This window comes from Gracilinanus agilis, chromosome 2, assembly GCF_016433145.1.
Source record: "Gracilinanus agilis isolate LMUSP501 chromosome 2, AgileGrace, whole genome shotgun sequence".
NCBI classification, from domain to species: Eukaryota; Metazoa; Chordata; class Mammalia; order Didelphimorphia; family Didelphidae; genus Gracilinanus; species Gracilinanus agilis.
In genome coordinates, this window is record NC_058131.1 from 232951309 (window position 1) to 232973079 (window position 21771).

The 21771-nt window shown below is 45.6% G+C and overlaps 1 protein-coding gene across 1 annotated transcript in view; it reads right to left on the reverse strand.

Annotated features, from left to right (window-relative positions):
• Positions 1 to 21538, reverse strand: part of KCNK3 (potassium two pore domain channel subfamily K member 3) — a 57983-nt gene extending 36445 nt beyond the window's left edge. Inside the window, exon 1 of the mRNA XM_044663750.1 lies at positions 21256 to 21538. Within this exon, the coding sequence (XP_044519685.1) occupies positions 21256 to 21538 (283 nt within the window). The remainder of the gene's footprint in view (positions 1 to 21255) is intronic.
• Between the last annotated feature and the right edge of the window lie 233 nt (positions 21539 to 21771).

The window sequence follows — 21771 nt, forward strand, 5'->3', positions numbered from 1 at the left end:
AAATAAAGCAGCGGATGAAGGGGTTGGGGGTGGGTATGTGTGAGGAGTTAATTACTATGGCAAACCCTTTGTCAGCATCCTGGGAGCGGGGAGAGACTAGACTCTCTCCCGTTTCCCAGAGATATGGTGCCTCCTCTCATTCAGCCACCAGGTGACCCAGGTAACAGGGTGACAAGGTAGTGCTATCCTGGCGAGCCTGGGGAAAACGAGGGGTGGAGATGACCTGCCATGTATGGGCGGCAGAGCAAGTCCTAGGCCAAAGGTCACTTCCAGAGGGCACAGGCCCCTGAAGGGCTGGACCAGGGAAGGACTGTCTGGTGCTATAAACACGAACACTCATCCAAAGAATGCACCTGGATGGATATTGCTCAGCCCTGAGAATATCGTCTTTGCTTCCTGATCCCTCTTTCCCTCCTAGTAAAGCTTAGCCTGGCGCCAAATTGACTGTGTGTATTGGGTTATGTGCACAAACGGTGAGTGTGTGTGTGTGTGTGTGTGTGTGTACGTGTGCAGGTCATTGAATGTAGAACTAGTTTAAGATTTCATCTAGGAAGAATGGGACTGGCTAGGATCCTGTACATCTGTGGAATGGATCAGATTGGGGGAGTCATGTTCATCACCAGGAGAATCACAGGATTATAGAATTTCAGGGGAGGAAGGGCTATCTATCCAGTTTAATCTGTGTGAACAAAAATCCAAACTACAATACACACAAGTGGACATCCAGCCCTTTCTGAAAGGCAGATAGGTGGCACAATGAAGAGGATGAAACTTGGAGTCAGAAAGACAGGAGTTCAAATGCTGCTGTGGACATTTACTAGCTGTGTGACTCTGGACAAATCATTTAACTGCTATCTGTCTCAGTTTCTTCAACTATAAAATGGGGATAAAAACAGCTACCTCCAGAGCCCTCAGGATGAATGAGATAATGTTTGTAAAGCACTTAGCACAAAAAAGCTTGTTTCTCCTCCCTCCCTCCCTCCCTTCCTTCCTTCCTTCCTTCCTTCCTTCCTTCCTTCCTTCCTTCCTTCCTTCCTAATGTTATCTCTTTCAGCTTCTATTCTTTGTTTCTTATTCTGCTCCTTTTGGGGCCAAGGAGAACAGAGGTAGAACTTCTGAGCAATAGTGTTGGTCCCAGAGTCAGGAAGTCCTGGGTTCAAATCTGCCTCAGACACTTGCTAGCTATGTTAGTTCAGGCAAGATCTTTCTGGGTCTCAGTTTCTCCCCTCTGTAAAATGAGGGGTATGTAAAGGGGGTTGAACTTTATGACTTCTAAGACCCCTCCCACCTTTACATTTATGATCCTGTAAATCTCATGTCTCTTTGGAGTGAAAACTTTTCAAATACTTGAAGCTGGTGGAACAGGCTGAGGATGGAGCTGCCCATAGCAATCACAGATCTCTTCTCTGATTCATCTTCCTGAGTTCAAATCTGGTCTCATACATTTACTAGCTGGCAAGTGTCCTTCATTCACATTATGAAAGGCTATCAGCCAGGTCAAGAAGAAGGTTAAGATCTGCAAAGCTGACCCTGAAGGTAGAGAGGACAGAGGTCAGGGCTATTGGTAAACAGAGCTAAAAAAATCGAAAGACAGTTGACTGGGACCTGAGGGCAAGAGAGAAGAGGAAAAATTGGGAAAAGGAAATGAAAGGGAAAAAAGAGAAAGTAGAGCAGAGACTATAAAGAAAAGAGAAGCAAGAGAGGCAGTTCCAAAGACTTACACCTGGAAGTCATGGAGTCTCCTCCTCCCATTTTGCAGATAAGGAAACTGAGGTTCAGAAAAGGTCTCAGGGCTAATAGATGTCTGAGGCAGTTGAACCTAGATCCTCTTAACTCTAGTATCCTAAGGGAGAGAGGAAGGAATGAGGGGAAAGGGAGACAAGAAGGAGAAATGGAAGAATATAGATAAGGGAGAAAGGGAGAAGAGAGGAACTAGGGAAGTAGAGAGAAAGACAGGGGAGAAAGGTGGGAAATGGAGGCAGAAGAATAGAGATAGGAAGTATAGATTTTTAAAATTAGAGATTTCAGTTCCTGAGAGAGTGATTTAGAGAGCTTTCCATTTCTTGTACCCAGTTGGCACTTCCATAAGTGAAAGCCTCTATTTTTTACATTGGCAAGTATGCCAGAAGACCCCAAGACCAACAGGCCAGCTGGAATGTAGGGATCCAGGGCTCATAGCTATGGTTCTCTTGGGTGTCCTGGACCCCTTGCCTCTAGGTTCTCCTGGCTCTTGTAAGGTTCAGGCCCAGGGACTGAGCAGGAATGAGGATTTCCATTCTAGTTTCCTTGCTGTTCTGCTAAATTAGGGTGTTGACAGAATATGGAATTGTCATCATTTCAGTAGCCCAGTGAGGCTGAGAGAGCCCTGGGCTGGGGTTGTGAAGCTCTGGGATTTGGGTCCTGCTTCTGCCATTCAATGACCTTGCCACTTCACTTTCTTGGCCCTTAGATTCCTTCTTTGTGAATTAAGGAGCTCAGAAGACATGATTTCTAAAGACCTTATTATTGGTTTCTACAATGGATGATTTTTTTGATTCAGCCCTTCAAATCCCAGAGCCCCAGAAAGCAACAGTCTGTGAAATCCCAGGAACAGAAGCCCAGGATGGATTCAGGATTCCTGGGTCTGCTTTTGATACATTTTGTCCTGTCCTGAATCAGTCAACTAGGGAAAAGAGCTTGGCCTCAAGCCTGTTTCCGGGGAAGTTAGACAGTTAACAGATGGCCCTGGGGTCACTTGACTCTCATTACTGCCCCCCCCCACCCCAGCTTCTGCTTTTCCTTTCTGGAATTACCATAGGAGCCCCTCTCAAAGAGATCAGCCTTGCCCCAGGATATCTGCCAGTGCAGGGTGGGAGACCACAGAATCCCAGCTGTCCTGGGAGTATGAGGAAGGGAGCAGTAGTTCTGCTAATTTAGTGGGACCTTGGGCTAGATTAGAAGTCAGAGGGATGACTTCTTCTAGAAGGAGGTCCTGAATGCTATTCTTAAGTCCAGATGTTTGGGGGGTGGGGTGGGGGCAGGAGGACAAAGGGGGAAATTGTAGGATGATAAATTTGGAGCTGTGAAGAATTAATATTCAAGCTCTGCTACTAGACTAGACAGATAGCTAGCATGTATATAGCTTTTAAGGCTTGCAAAGTACCTTCTAGTTTATCTCATTTGATAACTTTTCCTAGCCTCAGTTTCCTCATTTGTAAAGTGAAGAGGTCAATACTAGATAGCTTCTAAGTTCCTTTCAAGCATTAAAATCATGTTCATGTGAGCCATGACCTAGTCCATCCCTTTCCTTTTAAAGATGAGGACACCAAGGGGTTAAGATTTACCCAAGGTCACCCAGGCAGCAAGTAGGCAAGCCAGAATTTAAATTCTGTCTTCTGATGTGAACTAATTCCAGCCCTTTGCCCACTGTAGGTTGGTTGGGAGGGGATGCTTTCTACCCCCTGGTAGGGCCTGGAAGAAGGATACAGGGTTAAGAACGGAGAAACTTTGGTTCTGGCCTGTGACTGGGGTTGGGGGCAGTAGGAGGGTAATGGGAATGAGGAAAGCTTCTTTAAGGGGAGAGCAGAGGAGAGCATCATTTGGGCCAGGCTTGCCAACGTCGGGAGGCCAGATCGTCTTGTTTCCATCTTCATAACATTTCTTCTCTGCACTCTCACAGCCACTAGCCAAGTTCAGGACCTCAGCATCTCTCACCTAAAATGACTGCAACAGTCTTCTAATTGGTTTCCCTGTTTCTACTGTCTCCCCAAGCCCTCCCCAGTTACCACCGTGATTCTCTTAAATGGTCTGACCACGTCATTTCTTCTTCCTCCTCCAATAAATTTCAGTGGCTCCAGGATGGAATAGAAAACACACTGCTTCATATTTAAAGCTCTTTATTGCTTGGCTCCTTCCTACCTTTATAGCTTTCTTTCTTTTCTTTCTTTTTAAACTTTTTCTTTTTCCTCTCTTCCATGTGTTCTATGATCTATAGTGAGAAACGGTCTGTCTGCAGTTCTTAGAACACAGTACTCCATCTCCTGTCTCTCTGTACCTTTGACTGATTGTCCTGCATCTGTGGAATGCTTGCCTTCCTCACGTTCACCTCTGAATTTCCTTGGCTTCCTTCAAGACTTAGCTCAAGAACCACCTTCTTCTGCAGTCTTTTCCCTGTCTAGTGCCTTTCCCTTGGAGATTGTTTTTGTTCAGTCATTTCAGTCCTGTCCAATTTTTCATGACCTCATTTGGGGTTTTCTTGGGAAAGATAATGGAGTAGTTTGTCATTTACTTCTCCAGTTTATTTGACAGATGAGAAAACTGAAGCAAATAGGATAAAGTGACTTGCCCAGGGTCACACAGTTAGTAAACATATGAGACCAGATTTAAACTCAAGAAGATGAGTCTTCCTAACTCCAGATCTGGAACTCAATCCACTGTACCAGCTGGCTCTCCCTTTGAAATAAATTTCCATCTATTCTGTACATTATTGTGTATATACTTATTTCTTTGTCAGTCTTCTTCTTTAGAATGTAAGCTGGCTCAGGGCAGGAGTTATTTTGGGCTTTCTTTGTAGCCCCAGCACTTAGCACAGTGACTAGAACATAGTAAACATTTCATAAATGTTTGTTGCAGGGGCAGCTAGGTGGCTTGGTGGATTGAGAGCCTCCTAGAGATAGGAGGTCCTGGTTTTATATCTGCCTAGCTGGGTGACCCTGGGCAAGTCACTTAACTTATTGCCTACCCTTACCACTTTTCTTCCTTGGTACAAATACACAGTATTAATTCCAAGACAGAAGGTAAGGGTTTAAAAAATAATAAATAAATGTTTATTGCCTGACCAATTGACTGGAGAGAGAGTCAGTAAGAGCAGAAGGCTTCCAACTGAGTTTAGCCTTGTGTAGCCCAGCCCAACCATAGGACCTGACCTTGGTAAAGCTGACCCGGGGTGGGGGGAGGGAGGGAAGTGCACACAGAGCACCCAATAAAATATGCTCACTTTCTAGATTAAAAAAAAAAGGGAAATCTGGACATGGACCTTGATCTGTATGAGAGGTGGAAAATGAGAGGACACAAAGAAGGGGCAGGTGCCAAAGAGGGCAAGAAGGACACACCGCAGTCTTCCCTGGGCTTTCTTGGGGTGCTCAGACCCTAGTGGGGAGCAGATCTTTAAGCAGACTTCAGAGACCAAGCCTGAGAGCCACGGGGAACATCGATGGCTAAAATTCTGTTAGGGATGGCCGTAGCAGAGTCTAGACATGCTCCATCCAGGCCTAGGTTCTTCCTGACCCTTCCTAGGGTAGAAGTGGGGGTGGGATGTAGGAGAAATGTTGATCAGGGCCCAGGCCTTGCTTTATTACAGAGCCCTTGGAAGATCTGCTCAGGACCCTTCCTGTTTGCCCTTTATAATGGAAAATCTATGAATCAGAGCCATGGGGTGAGTGGGTCACACTGAACAGTACCTTGCCAAGTTTCTTTCCATTTGTTATGTTCTGAGTGAACAAGTCTCATGTCTCACATTAGGGGCCGGGCAGAACTTTACCCGGCCTTTCTCCTGCCTTCCTTCCTCTTTCCCAAGCTAAAAAGGGAAAAGTGTGTGTGTGGGGGGTCAGGCAATAGGGGCAGAACTAGCAAAAGGGGCATGAAGGCAGGGGCAAAAGTCAGTAATAGATGTGGGATTCCAGCCCAGGTCTCCTGACTCCAGGTACATAAGATGAAAGAGACATTAGAGGTTGTGTCGTACACCCCCTCCATCCACACTACTTACAGAAGAGGAAACTGAGACACACAGGTTGATTAAATGATTTGCCCACGGTCTGTCACAGAGCTGGTAAGCATTAAAGACAGGATTTGAACCCAGGTCCTCTGACTGTAGAGCCAGCTCTTTCCATTGTGCCATACTAACTCGAGCCTAGCTCCCCTTCCAGTAAGCTTCTGCGAGGAGGAGGGTGAGATGGGAAAGGAAGCACAGTCTGGGGTTTAGTGACCCGCTCCCAGCTTCCTCTCTTTCAAGGGCTGAGATGAGAGATGGCTGGAGGGCTGGGTGGGATGCATCCCCCACTTTGGGTTCTGCCAGGAAGCTGGTCAGGCTTCAGGGTAATGAGTCCCCCTGAGAACACGCAAGCTCCCCACGGGCACCTGAACAAGGTCTGCCCAGGTCCAGGATGCACAGAGGTGCTGTAGCAGGGCACTAGAGAATCCTCTGGAAGGGTGGCCATGGCTTGGCAGTCTCTTTCCCCTGGGGAACTTCAGAGATGGTGTTTACAGAGCTCTTTGTAGGTGACAAAGTCCTTTCCTCAGCAGCAACCCCATGAGAGGGTTGTGAGGAAGTGAATACAGAGGGATTCGTGCTTGAGCTGGGGGTGGTGGTGATGGGAGGGAGGACGAAGTGGGGAATGGAGGGGCAGGGGGAGAAGCTGCATCCAATTCAGGTCACCCTGTAGGCAAGAGCTAATTCAGGGATCTGACCATGCCACCCTCCTTTCCCTCCATGCTCAATGACCTCCAGTGGCTCCCTATTGCCTCTTGGATCCAATGTAGACTCCTCTGTCCTCCACTTATTGCCCTTCATAGTCTGGCTCCAGCCTATCTCTCTAAACAACCTTCCATTTCCTGTCTCCGAGGCTTTGTGCAGGTCTGCCTAGCTCGGGAGACTACTCCTCTCTTCCCCTCCCTCTTTTAGAATCTCTAGTTTTCTTCAAGTATCAGCTCAAGAGCTGCTCCTTCCATGAAGCCTCCTGGGACCCTCCTAGTTGTTGGTTAGGTTTCCATCATATTTTATATCTATTTTGGATGGATTTTATATTTATCTGTGAACACCTTCTCCCCTCCTAAGTAAAATGTAAGCCCCTCTAGGGTGTATGCCTCCATACCTAGCACACAGCACTTGGCCCATCACAGATATTTAATAAATATTTATTAAACTCCAGGCTACTGGCTTTGGTGTCTGAAACTGATGCATTCAGAAGTACCTGAATCACTATGATGGGTTACTAGGGAGACATTTTGCTATGGCAGAAAGAACACTGACTCTGGACTTAGAGAATGTAGCTTCAAATTGTATCTGCATGGCCATGAATAAATCCCTCAACTTCCCTGGACCACAGTTTCCTTACCTCTGAAATGAGGGAGCTAGACCAGCTGGCCCCCGAGATCCTATCCAGTTCTAGGTCTGATTCTATCATTTCTCATCCTAATTTGGGGGTTCAGAGGAGCAATAAGTGACCAGCAGCAGCTCCCTGATTAACTGAGTTGGCTCTAGTGTCCTCAACCTTTTTCGTATGGAGTCGGTGTTCGCAGTACTTCCCTTAATAAATATCTGAGAGTTTTAGTCTGGCTTTTGTATGTGTGTCTGGAAGTTGCCCACCCATTCTTCCTGCTCCCAGAGGAGAAAGGACGAGGACTTTCCTTCAAGCTGAAGCCTGTCCGGATCTCCAGAAGATGGGAAGCTTAGAGGCTGTAATCATTCTGCTGAGAAGACCTACAGCCTTGCCCCTAGAAGGAAGGATTTCTCTTCCATTTTCTGTAGTTGGACAGCTCTCTTTGAGCCTCTCCCATCTTCTGGGGGGCAGCCGGAGCCTAGAAGCCAAATTCTGAAGGGAGCCCTGGAGGAGAGTTGGACCAAGCCTGAGCAAAGACCTCTCTCCTCCCCAGCCCATCCCCTTCCCAATCTTCACCTAGCAGGTGAACAGCCAGAATGATTTTTTTCTTATATCTATTTTAAAAAACCCTTCCCTTCTGTTTAGCTTCAAAACAAGGGTCTGTTTCAAGGCAGAAAAATAAGGGCCAGGCAATGAGGTTAAGTGACTTGCCCAGGGTCACATAGCTAGGAAGTGTCTGAGGTCAGATTTGAAACCAGGTCCTCCCATCTCCAGGTCCGGTTCTCTATCCACTGAGTCACCTGCCTGCCTCTCCTAAACTTTTTTGATCCACTTCTTTCTGAAGGAAGGTGACCAGTACATCCCTGGGCAGCAATGCTGTGTCCCTAGCCAAGCTAAAGGGTTTAGAGCAGAGATACTCAAAATAGGGAGCAGGGTACCAATAGGCTTGAGGGCAGGGGTAGAGGCATGTCCAAGGAAAAAACCCCTTGGATTCCCAGCATCATGTGTGGGGTATTGTACCCGAAGAAAGCATAGCACAGACACCCACTATTTAGATCCTTTTTCTCTAGATTCTTGTTTTGGTGCCGCATGGTGACCCTTTGTCCAAAAGAGGAAATGCCACGAGGCAGAGGTGGGTCAGGATGGGGAGAGGGAAGGTTGGGAAGGGGGTGGGCTGGAGAGGAGACAGATCTTTGTTCAGGCTTGGTCCAACTCTGCTGCACATCTGAAGGAAGGCCAGCAGAAGCACCAGACAAAGAGTATGGCTGCTTAGTAGCACAGTGAATAGAGTTCTAGACCTGGAATCTAGAGAACCTCAGTTCAAACCCTGCTTCTGACATTTCCTTAGCTCTGTGACTTTAGGCACGTATTAAACCTCTGCCCATCTCAGTTTCCTCTTCTGTAAAATGGGAATAAATAGTAGGTGTTTCAACAATTGGTACATTTTTAGACAATAGCTTAAAACTGTACTAAGACTTTTGGGACACCATACAATCATATCTACCCTATAAGATTATTATAAAGATTAAAGGAGATAACATGACAAAGCACTTGGCAAACCTAAAATTGATATATAAATGCTAGCTGTTATTACTATTGACAGTATAGATCTGGAGCTGAAGGGGCCCTAGAGGCCACTGCATCTAGCCCACCTCTGTCAGTTTAATGAAGAAACTGACTCAAAGAGGTGGGTAACGTGTCACCCAACTGTTAAGTGTCAGAGGCGGCAAGATTCGAAACCAGGTCTTCCTTATACCAAGTCCATAACTTTAATCACTTATACTTACTCCATGCTGCCTCTCAAGGCTTTGTTTCTTTTATTCATCTGAGGCTGTTCTGTGTCTGGCTCTACTCTAGGTGGAAGATATCCTTTGATTCCAGGCAACAGTGTTCTTGGAGCAGTTTAGACCAGCCCCAGGTCACCTTTGGACCTACGGAACAAACTGGACCCTGGAACCAAATATAAAACCAGTCTGGTGTCCTGGAGGCTCCTAGGATAAGAGGACTCCAGACAGTCTGGGGCTCTTGCCCAGGACTAGGTTGGATCCTGTCTTAGAATCTAGTGGTTCTTAAACTTTTTTTGTCTCAGGACCTCAAAGAGCTTTTGTTTATAGATGCTTACTGACTGACTGTACTTCCTAGCTGTGTGATCCTGGGCAAGTCACTTAACCCTTTTGCCTAGTCCTTTCCACTCTTCTGCCTTCAAACTAATGCACAGTATTGATTCTAAGGTGGAAGGTAAAGGCTAAAAATAAAATAAAATTATTGTTTACTGATTGATTGTTCCTGAGAACCTGGATGTTTTAACTATTGGTATTTACCATATTAGAAATGAAAATGTCTCAGTATTATTATGAAAATACTTTTGGCCTCTCAGACCACTTGAAAAGGTCTTGAGGAGCCCTAGGGTTCCCCTAACCACAGTTGAGAAACATTGTTTTAAAGAGAAAAGAAGGGCAAGTTTTCTTTATTGTGGTGCAGTAGAGAGAGCATTGGCTTCTTAATATTGTCACAGGGTCATAGATTTACAGCTGGATGAGGCCTTAGAGGCCACGAAGGCCAACCCTCTCATTTTACAGATTAGGTACATTTACAGAAGTACATGAGATATAGAAAGATTAAGGGACTCACCAAAGTCACACAGGTAGCAAGTAGCAGAGCTGAGATCTGAACCCAGGTCCTCAGGCTCCAGATCCAGCCAGGGATCTGGGTTCTAGTCTCAGTTCTTTACTTTCTGTGAAATGGGGATAATAACATTTCTACTACGTGCATCTCACAGGGTATTTGTAAAGACAATACTAAGTAAATCTTAAAGGGATATGTAAATATGACAGGATATCCTTTGGATTCTTAACAAATACCAGTGTTATAAACTGGTCTCTAGGCTCTTTCAAATAATAATCATGATAATACCACTAAAATCAAAGAGCAAGTTGGAGAAGATCTTGACTAGCCTTTCTTTTAAGGTTTGTTACCAGGAATATCTGGACTATCTCACTGCCTTTCCTTTTCCTGTTCCTCAACCTACCTCCTCTGCTCCTTCCCCACCCAAGGACCATTTTCAAAGCTACATCCTTTGCCAAGAGACAGTGAGGTAAAATGTAAAAAAAAAAATGATGGATCTGAAGTTAGATGATGTAGGTTCAAATGTGAGTTCTACTATTTACTTATCTATGAGACCTTGGACAAGCCATTTAATTTCTTGGGTCTCTGTTTTATTATCTTATAAATGAAGAGTTTGGACTTGATCACTACTAACGTTTCTTTTAACTCTAAATTTAGATTCATGTGAATTAATTCAGGGACTAGTTCATGAAGCTTCTCTCTCTTTAGGCAAGAAGGTACTTAAATCTCAGACCTATAATTCTAGAAGAGAGGCAGGTAGTATTTCAACCCACCCGATCTTATGCATATTCCACAGGGAAATGACATCAATAAAACCCCACTGACGTAGGGGCAAGTGTACTGAGAGTCAGAAAACTTTGATTCTAGCTCTGGCTCTCCCATGACTCACTCTTTGACCTTGATCTTGGGCAAGTTATTTCAGATCCCTAGGGGGTCCTTAGTATCCTCACGTGTAAAGTAAAATTATCCGATGATCTCTAAGCTCCCATCCTAAGATATCTATACTATTGGTTGACTCTATAGTCAATGCTGAGATATTTTCTCTTCCCTCTTTCTAGTTTGGGTAACTGGGGAAAATATGTGTTTGATCTTATTTTTTGGCACACAATAAATTTAATAAATGCCTGGTGATCAATTTTGCCTGAGAAACTGGAAGCCTGATTGGCCATGTTATAGTTATGAGGAATGGCCAGAAGTGGGGTGATGTAGGCAGGGGGGGAGGGGGGAAGAGAGAGAGAGAGAGAGAGAGAGAGAGAGAAAGAGAGAGAAAGAGAGGAAGAGAGAGAAAGAGTAGAGAAAGAGAGGGAGAGAGAGATATTGAGGGGAGAAATGAAGGAAGGGAGGGAGAGGGAGAAAAATAGACAGAGACAGAGACATGGAATGAGAGGCAGAAGTAGAGACAAAGATATACAGAAAAAAGGGGAAAAGATAAAAGAAGAGAAAGAAAGGAAAAAGAAGAAAAGGGAATAGAAGAGAAGAAAGAGCACTTTCCTTCTCTTCTAAGCAGCAGGTAGTAATAGACTCACATGGGACTAAGCAGATAGGGGAATCTACATCCTGGGGTCTGTGGCTCAGAAGATTTTTCCCATATCTTAGTCTGGAATGAGGCACCTTCCATCTTTAAATCTGAAGTTCTTATTTTAGTCTCATTTTATTTCCTTCCTTCTAGTAAAATTTTGACTTTATTGTAAAGGTTGATAGAATAGAAACTCCTGGAGGGCAGACTATTTCATTTTTGCCATCACATGACCAGAACTTACTATTTCCTGGCACCTAGTAGGCACTAAAATGATTGATTAATCAGTTCATGAGTAGGGAGTTGGCCTCATTTTTCTGGGGGGTACCTTCACAGATTATTCCACATTTCCTAGGTGGGAGCTATGAGCCAAGAGAATGAGAAAATTTCCTGGAGCATTCCATGGACTTTTTATGTCATGAGAGTATCTGACATAAGGATTACATTTCTGTGCCCCCTAGCAAATATGTATACTCGGTTGATACCCTCCTTCTTCTTCTGTTCTCCCTCTTTTCCTGTGGCGTGGTAACGCTTCCCAGATTTATTTGAGTGACTGGGCAAAGCCCCTGCAATATGGCTGGCTCCCCTCTTCTCCCAGCCCCACCCTTCCACTCCAGTTCCAGCTTCTTCAGTCTCATTCTGGTTAGAGCAGCAAATCCCTTGCCAGGACACTCTGGCTTAAGTATCAACTGGGAACCTGGCGTTTCCTCACTCTCTCGCTCCTGGCATTTTAGAACTCCCACTGTTCCTCCCCAGCTTCAGAACAACTGCTGCAGCCTCATGAAACCAGAGCTGGCATCATAGATAGACTCTCAGCCACCCTGTCTGCTTCAGCTCTAGGAGGGTGTGAGGGGTGCCAGAGTGGGGTGGAGGCAGCAGAATGTGAAAAATAACACTGGGTTTGGAACCAGTAGGCATTAGTTTGAATCTTGACTTGGCTACCTGTGTGACTGTGAGAAAGTCATTTCATTTCTCTGGTTTAACCTGTTTCCTCCTCCAGTTAACCTGTTTTTTCATCTGTAAAAAAAGGAGGTTGCATTTATATGATCTCTGAGGTTTTCTCTAGTTCTAAATCTTGTGATCATATGGTGGCTGGTCAGGGGTAGGTGCAGAATGGAGCCCTGGGAACAAGAGCAGCTGTGGTGGGGATGACCACGAAACATGAACCAGATGTCCCTGGGCCCAGGATCACTGGTGATAATTAGGGTAACTCCTACTTTGGCTTACCCTGTTTCCCAGTAGCTCAGAGCCAGACCATTTCTCTTGCTCTGGTTTCTTAGAAGCTCCCACAATTCTCACTAAGAGTGCCTTTGTAAGAGGGGCTGAGGACTAGACTCCCCCTTTATGTGTCTCCTCCCCCTATACTGGAAGAGAGCAAAGGGTCAGCTGCAGCGTGCCCCAAAGTGGAAAAGGGAGGGATTAGTAAGACAGGAGCAACCCCAGATGGGGGAAGGGAAGGGGGATCTGGCAGAGCTCAGGCGGCATCTTCTGGGCATCAGAAACAGATGCTACATCTGGAAACAGTGAAAGATGCTGCCAGGTGGGTCCCTCCAGGGAGGATGGTGGCATTGGCCGGAAAGCCTGGAACAATCTGGGTGAGACAGTGGTATCAGGTACCAGTAAGATCCGCTCCAAACCTGAGAAGGGCTCATGTGGTTTGGAGATCACAGACAGAATGGTAGACAATGGTGTCAAGCAAGGCCAGAAAGGGTTTGGGAGTTAGGGGTAGGGACAGAAATTAGCCCAGGAAAATAGCCGTCTTTCTTCTCTAAGGTAGTGTGGTAGAGCAGAGCTTAGGGTCAGGAAAGCTGGGTTCACGCCTCAGCTCTACCTCTAACACTGTATGACCTTGGGCTTGGACTAGAGCCTGCTCTAGCTGTAAAATTTTATGACTGCTCTGTTCCAGGGCTATTGTTCCAGAGATGTCATTGAAGTGAGGAGCCCAGAAGGCAAGAGCCACAACTGACCCTGGGGATGGGGGAGTACATCCGCTTGCTTAATGTGACAATCACAGCACCCCAGAAGTTCCCCATTTGATGCCTGCTAGGGATTGACCTGGGGGTGGGTCAGGGAAAGAGCTTTGGAGTTTGGAGAAAAAAAAATTTTTTTTTGCTTTAAAATAAATCAACACCCAGATCTTCCATTTGAGCTGCCAGCTGAGCACCATTTTTAGTGGCAATTTACTCTATATTCATCTGCACTTGTTTATGTTTCCCTTGTGAGCATTTTAATGTCTCTGTCTGGTGTTTTGCCTGTCTCCCTTTTGGGCTCGGGACTGTATCTCCTCTGACCATGTAGTTCCTTTTTGAGTAGCAACTTAGCATGAAAGGGAGGTAGAGCTCTGGACTTGGAGTTAGAGAACTTGGATTTCAATCCCAGCTTTCCCCACTGATTCTTTTGGTAACCACAGTCAAGCTTTTACCTCTGTAGGCTCCAGTTCCTCCATCTGAAAAATGAGGAGATTGTACTAGATGGGCGAGAAGATTCCTTCCATCTCACAATCTATTAGCCTTTTAATTGGCTTCCCTGCCAAGGCTCTCTTCTCTTCAGTCCGTAGGTGCTGGAGAGAATTTCTTAAAGCATATCTGATCATGCCATTTTCCCACTCAATAAACTCCAGTGGCTCCTTGTTACCTCTGGGACCAAATATAAGCTCATGACTTGACCCTAACTTGTTTTCCTACATTACTACTGCTCACCTTCCCCACCAAATTGTCATGGGTCTTTTTGTATTATTTTTATGCACTTTTATATGCATATGTTTTGATATAACTATTCACATATAGGTAATATATGAGGGAATACAAACTCCTTGAGAGCGGGGTCTGTTTCACTTTGATCTTTGTCTCTCCAGCACCTAACACCACGTCTGGTGCTTCACAAATGCTTGTTGACTGACTGATTGATCCTATTCCCTTTATAACACTAGACTGGCTTGTTTTTTGAAGTAACAAGTGATGATACTCTATTGACCCATTCAGAAGAAGGCCTGAACGAGAGACAATATGTTATTGAACATAGGACTTCCAGGCAGGGAGCCTAGATTCAGATTCCCAGTTTGCCATTCAATCATTTCACGGAGACTTTCTCGGATCTTCCCATCTCTTGAGCTTTCAGTTTCCAACCTAATGAATGGCTAACACAGGTCTTACTGTCTACCAGTCACAAGTTAGCCCTTAAAACCTTGCGCCCTGCAAAATGGGGGTGATCATAGGACCCCCTGTAGGAGTTACCTCACAGTTCTGGGGATGCTGAGGCTTAAATGAGATAGTGTATGTGGAATATTTTGTAAAATCTAAAAATATGTCATCTATATTATGGTTTTGGTCCCTAAGTTACTTGCCAGCTTTAAATCCTATGATCTCATCCACGATTCATTATCCTTCAGTGCCCTCCCAGCCTGACATTGTTCAATGGTCTTGAAGGGGAGAAAATGTAGGGATAGAAACTGTACCCCAGTATCATCAATCCAGAGCTGGAAGAAATGCTTAGAGGCCATCTAGTCCTGTACCTTTATTGTATAGATGTGAAAGCTGAGTCCCAGAGAAGTCCTTTGGCTTGCCCAAGGCTACTCGGGACTTAAGAGCTTGGACTGGGACCCAGATCTCTCCGGATCCACTGAGTAGGAGCTTGACTGCTTGGCTACACTGTCTTACTTGCTGACTATCATTGCAGGGTGGTTTTAAGGCAAGAACTTTGTAGACAGTTGAATGAAGAACTTGGTCTGGAGGATCTCTAAGCTTCCTCTTTGATCTAAAAAATACTGTGACTCTGGGTAACAGATTAGCCAAATGACCTCATTCCCTCAGCAAAAGCACAAACAAAAAGGAAAGGCTCCCCCTCATGGCCCACCAGCCCCAGGGGTGACTGGCCCCATATATATGCTAGAAATTGGGGTCTCTGATCTTTACTAAAGCACATATCTAACCATGCTGCTCCCCTCCCCCAAAGAAGTGTCATTGGCCCCCTATCACATTTAAGATAAAATAATAGTAATAACTAATATTTCTATAGCACTCTAAGGTTTGCAAAGTTCTTTACATGTTTTGTCTCATTCAGTTCTCACAACAACCCCATGAAGAAGGTGCTATTATTATCAATCACTCCAATTTTACAAATGAGGAAAGCAAGTCACCCAACTAGTAAGCTGTCTAAAGAGGGATTTGAACTCAGGTCTTTCTTACTCCAAATCAGACATTTGATACCTTTAGGCATTTAACATGCTTTATGATCTAGTACCAGACTAATTTTCCAAGCTAAGAAGCTTGGCATGGTAGAAAGCCATTGAGACCCTGGTTTTAGCCTGAGCTCTGCCAGATTGAGGTCTGTAAGTCTGGGCAATCAATTTGCCATTGTTTATGAAGTGCCCACTGTATGCCAAAGGATAGAGTCAAAAGTGCAATAGTTTTTGTCTTCAGTCTAGCAACTTCTCTCTGAGTTTAAGTTTCCTCTTACAAAATTAGGAGGATGGGCCACAGGATTTTTTATTTTACAGAAAATCAAGAGTTTTGATGTAATGATTTTCATTTTCTAACTGTTGATTATTCTATACATAGTTACTATCCTCAGGGAGTTTAATAATTCAGAAATAATAGAGTTAAGGTTCCCCAGGGCAAAGAAAGCCCATAGGTGAGGCTAAAGGAAAATTTCTTTCTTGGAGTTTTCTTTCTAGACTAAAACCCTAAGAACAACTCGAAGAGTAGCTAGTGCAGGTCTTGCTGTCTCCACCAGCCATGAGGCCTTCCATAAACAGTTTCATCTCACAATGTGTGAGCCCAGGCTCTATCTGGGTGTGGTAGTATATGGAGAAGGCTGCTGGGGCCATCCAAGGGACACTCAGAAGGGAAAAGGGAAGGATCATTTTACATAGATCTGACTCCTGCTGTTTTAGAAGGTGGCCCACCCAGGCTGTCAAAGGGGCCCTGAAGCAGAAGCAGCTGCTGCTCCTGAGTTTTCTATAAGTCAAAACTGGAGCTCCTGGATCCAAATGTTCAATAACAGTACCTTTGAGGAAGGGGACTTCCACCTCCAACTCCCCTCCCTCCCCCAAACCCGAACCATTGCAGGTGCTCTGAGAGAGTTTAGTGCAACAAAGGAAGCTCCTAATCAGACCCAAGATGGCAGGTGCAGTGGGCCTTGGCGATCAGATAGGGAAAGGGGAGGAATAATTAAGGGGCTAAAGCTAAGTACTAAAGACTGAGAAGGGGAGTGTGGGGCAACCACAGTGCTGGCACACTGCCCTAATGCTGTTTCTCTTCTTACCAAAAGCATCATAAATTAATAATCACCAGAACCACATATTGTCTGTCTCCCTCTGGCTGCTTTTAGTATTTTACTTCCTGGAGTACAAAGTTTTTTGGGGAAAGTATAAGGGGATCTAGTCTCAGGGTATGTGGGAATATCTCCTCCTCCTCCTCACTATTATCCCATTAACTTCCTCTTTGTCTTGAAATAATTACTTTTCATTTTTAATATTTGTTTTGTATTTATTTATCTGAGTATTCCCTCCATATGAGTCAAGCTTCTAGAGGGCAGGTTCTGTTTTACTTTCATCTTTCTGTTGCTATTACTTAACACAGTACTTTGTGTTTAGTAGGCTATTAATAAATTCTTGCTGAATTAAAATGGGCACATACTACATGTAAAGTTATAGGATCATAGGATTAGAGCTGGATGGGACCTTTGTGGTCATCTAATCCAATCCCCTCATTTCATTTTCTTTTTAAAAGTTTCATTGATATCTTTTGGGGGGTTTTGTATTTTTCCAAATACACCCCTCCCTCTGCCCAGTGAATTTTTCTCTCCTAACAAAGATTTAAAAACAGAACTGACGCATTAACCTTGGCTAACAGCAGAGCAATATACCACACCCATGGACACCCACCTCTCCAATGACAGGAAAGAGGTACATTCTCATCCCTGGGACCAAATTTTAACCCCTTTATTTTACACAAATGAAGAAACAGCAGTTTGAAGAAGTAAAGCTACTTGGGAAAATAAACTGCAGGACATGATTCAAGTGTAGGCTCTCTGACTTGAAATCTTGCATTCTTCCTGCTATACCACATAGTCAGCCAGGACTTGAGTGTGCCAAGAAACATGAATCTATTTTCAAGAAGCTTATAGTATAGCTTGTGGAACACAACATATAAATAACAATGCTGAGTAGCATAAGCTAAGGGTCAAATGTCAGTATGAGCTCTGGCTATCCTTTTAGTCATCCAGATTCCCTACTTCAGGCATCCTTGACATTTTCACTTAAGTTACCATGTCTTGTCAATTCTATCTCTACAAAATATCCCATATGCATTCCATTTTCTCCAGTTAAGAGAATCTCTACCCTAGTTTAGCTCTCATTAGCTCTCATCTGGACTATTTAAAAAGTCTTCTAATTGGTTTTCCTACCTCCTTTTCCTTTCCTTTCCAATCCTCTCCACAACCAACTAACTATGTCATCTGCATCAGTCTTCAAGGACCCTCGACGGTCTCTAGGATAAAATACAAGACCTTCAGCTTGGAATTTAAAGGCCTTCCCTAATATACCATGTATATGCAACATATCTTTCCAGTCTTGCTATCTTTTATCCCCCTTCACGTATTCTCCATTTCAGTCAAACTGACCTTTCAGATGTTACTTGTTTATCACCTTTTATCTCCTGCCTACGTGCCTTTGCCAAGTGGTTCCCAGCTTCTGCAATGTACTCCCTTTTCATCCCTGCCTTCCTCAAATCCCTAGCTCCTTCAAAGCATAGCCCTAGTTCCCACCTCCTATGCGCAACCTTTCCAGAGCCCTCCCATTTAACATATGTATTCTCTCTAAATGCAAATTGGGACAATACTTGTGGTTTCATTGGTTTAAGGAACTCCCAGAAAACACTTCCCTTGCCAAAATTCAGGATCTTCTCTGCACCTTACAGTAATATTAGGGAACTGAGAGGTTAAGTGATTTGCCCAGGGTCACACAGACAGCTGGTGCCAAAGGCAGAACTTGAACCATGATCTTCTTGAGTCATAGGCTAACTATCCACAACAATATGCTACTTCTCCTTCTTTTCCCCCTTGAAACTGTTTTATACAAGACATCTCAAAAGTCTTGAGGCAGATTTAAGCTGCTAAAATTTAAAACTGCATCAAGGCTTTTGGGACTCTCTGTATGTCCTTGGTATTGATTTCCTCGTTTCTATATGATATCTCCGTAATAGAATGAATGAAAGCTACTTGAGGCCAAGGTATTTTTTTCTTTTTCTTTTGCCCCCACCCCCAGCATGGTATCTTGTACATAGTAATTGCTTAATAAATATTTGTTGAATTGGACAGAAACAAAATGGTTTATCTGGTACAGGCTATGGAAGTATGAATGAGGAGGTGATCCCATAGAGGGAAGGCAAGCAGACTTCTGGGAAGAAGGTTTGAGATCTGATTTAGGTCTCCAAAGTAGAGTAAGACTTAGATGTGAGGAGAGGAAAGAAGAACATTCATGCATAGGAATTAGCATGAGCTATAGGCAGTAGGCTGAGAATTCGTATGGCTAGTTAGACAAGCATTAAGTAGACTAGAGTGGAGGATTTCTGAAGCAGAGTAGGAGAAAACAGTTTCACAGGATTGGTCTGGGTCAGATAGCAGAAGATCCTGAGGGCCAGGAAAAAGAGTTATAACTTTATCATCCAGAGACAGTGGGATGCCACTGAAGGATTCTGAACAGGGGACTGGTGCTTTAGGGAGATTAATCTGGCAGCCATATGCAGGATGGATTGGAAGGCAGAGGGAGGGATATTGGAGCTAGAGAGATAGAAACTACTGCAGCAGTATAGATGTGAGGGAATGGAAGGCTAGACAAGGGTGGAAGCAGTAGTAATAAAAAATGGGGGACTGAGGAGGGTGGAGAGGTATTTCAAAGGAAAAATGGACCAGATATGGTAAATGATTAGATCTGGAGGTGATTCAAAGACATTTTAAACTGGATCCCTAGGACCAGATGACCAGGTGGTCTCCAAATATAGGTAGGGGCAGAAAGAAGGAAAAGAATAAAAAGCTGGGAGCCTAGACCAACCTGGTCTTATCAGTTCTGATGAAGGTGGCCTCCTTACCAAATTATGCCTTTACCAGTCATTTTAACCTACCCTAGTATTCAGCTAGAACTGTGGAATGGGATTACTTTCCATAGGATTATATTGGCTCCTGATGACATACCCATAGCCTCCAAAATGAAGCAAAATAAGCAATCTCTTCCCTAAAACAAGGACTACTGTACCCCATTATGCAGGGGAAAATGTTGGGGCACCAGAACTTGCCTATGGTCTCTAAGCAGGCCAGAGCTAAGCTGAAAACAGAAAACAGACCAGTGATCAGTTACTGAGTCCTACTAATTACCCATCATATTACACTGTCCCTTCCTTTTGATTCCAAGGAAAATATCTCAACCTCCCTCCTCTGGCCAAACTAATGGGAAATTGGACATGGGAGTTAGTGGGAGATCAACATCTGTCAGGGGAAAGGACCTGTAAGAAAAGATGAGAATGAGGGTGATGAACTAGGGAGTTTAGGTGGAAGAGGAGCAGCAGGGGCTATTTTCTCCAGTATGGATCCCCCTGGATTTTGCTTTCAAGCATAAACTCTTTCTCTATGATGTGAAGGAGGGAGCTGAAGGGCTGGCAAAAGGCTGGGCATGCAGTGGGAAGATGCGTGTTCCTCAGAGAGTCTCCCTGCCACAGAGAAAACTCCCTTCTCTCCCACCACAGTCCCTTGCACTATCCTGCAGGTTTGGCCCTGTTGAAGAACATTTTCCTGGAACCAGCCTCAAGGAGGGAGGAATGACTGTGGGTGTGGGTCTGTCAGTCTACACTAGCTGAGAAGGGTAGAATTCTAATTAATCCTACAAGGTGATTCTCTTCTGGGACAGCAGAAAGAAAAGGAGAGTAGGGTTGGGTTGGGAATTCCAGCTCCGGGCTGTCATTCCCAGGAGAGATAAACACACACACACACACACACACACACACACACATTTCTCCTTCACACACATGCACACGCAGATACATATACAGTCACACACACACCCTTTAGCACATAGAGTCCCACGCAGTCCCTTGTTCTTCCAGATGCACTGGGTGCCATGTCTAAGATTTCAACCTTACAGGGAAACCTGTCACTTTGCTTTTTTAGTTGCAGCCCTGACATTCCCACACCTTCAGTAGCACTAAATAAATGAAACCCACGTCCACTCTCAGCTCCCAGTACACACACACACACACACACACACACACACACACACACACAGTGACATATAGAGAAACAACCACATAGTCACACCATGACACGCTCACTTTCACTCACACCCCCTAACGGTGGTACATACACTGGGATAGTGTCTCTCTCAAACACAGGGACAGTTTTTCTCTTTCTGCAACCCCAGTTCCGGGCCTCATGAACTCCCTTGCTGGGCCTGAGCCAAGTTCAGTGAGGTCGAAAAGTGAGGCTCTCGAAGTCCTCCAGCAGAGCTCAGAGCCCAAGAACAAGAGGGACAGTCTTGCCCGGCTTTCTCCAGACTACCGAGAGTCGTGCGGGTTTGCATTTTTGCTCTCCCAGCAGGCAGGGCTCCCTGAGAGCATACTGGTAAACTACGAGTGCGCCAAAGGGGAAGGGTCTTGGCTATGCAGAGGCGTCTGTTGAGGGAGGGACTCTCAGCTCCTCTGCCTGGGACTGGAGGCTTCCTACGTCCAGAAAGAACTGAACTACCGTAGTGGCCCAGCTTTTTTGCCTTCTCTCACCTCGGCACTCAGTGCCTACAGATCCCTTTTGCCCTCGGCGCCACCTCTCCTTGTTCGTTTTCTCTCTTTCTAGATCTCAGTTCTTTAGTACCCCACGACCCCAAAGGTCTTCAGCCTCTTTCACCCTTCCCGTCCCCAGGGCCCTCTCTCCTTTCCTCCCTCCACTCCCCAGCGGCTAGCTCTCGGGTCCCTCCTCCCTTCCCTCGGTGTCCTTAGCCGACCGTTCCCCCAGGGCTCCGTCCCACTCTGCCCCGTCCCCTCGCGGCTGGGTTACCGATGGTGGTGATGACGGTGATGGCGAAGTAGAAGGAGCCCGCAAAGCGCCACTGCACGCCGGCCTTGTGCGGCTTGAGCAGCAGGACCACGCGTTCCAGCTCCTCGTAGCCGCCCTGGCTGAGGTTGTAGCGCGCCCGGAGCTCCAGCTGCTTTCGCTCCAGCCGCTGCCGGTCCGTGGTTTCGGGCTCCGACTCGAGCGCGTCGAACACAGCGGCGCCCACCAGCAGGTAGGTGAAGGTGCAGACGATCAGCGCCAGCGTGCGCACGTTCTGCCGCTTCATCGTCCCGCCCGAGCAGCGGACCCAGAGCCCTGGCCTCGCCGGGCTCCCCCGGCTCCAGCCGCCGTCACCGCCGCCGCCGCCGCCGCCGCCGCCGCCGCCACCACTGCTGCCGCTGCCGCTGCTGCTGCTGCCGCTGCCCCGTTGGCGGCCTGGGGCATGGCTGCGCTAGGCTTCTCCAGCGCTGAGGGGACCAGTGGCTCCTCTGCTGCTGGGCTCGGCGATCTGTCTGTGGC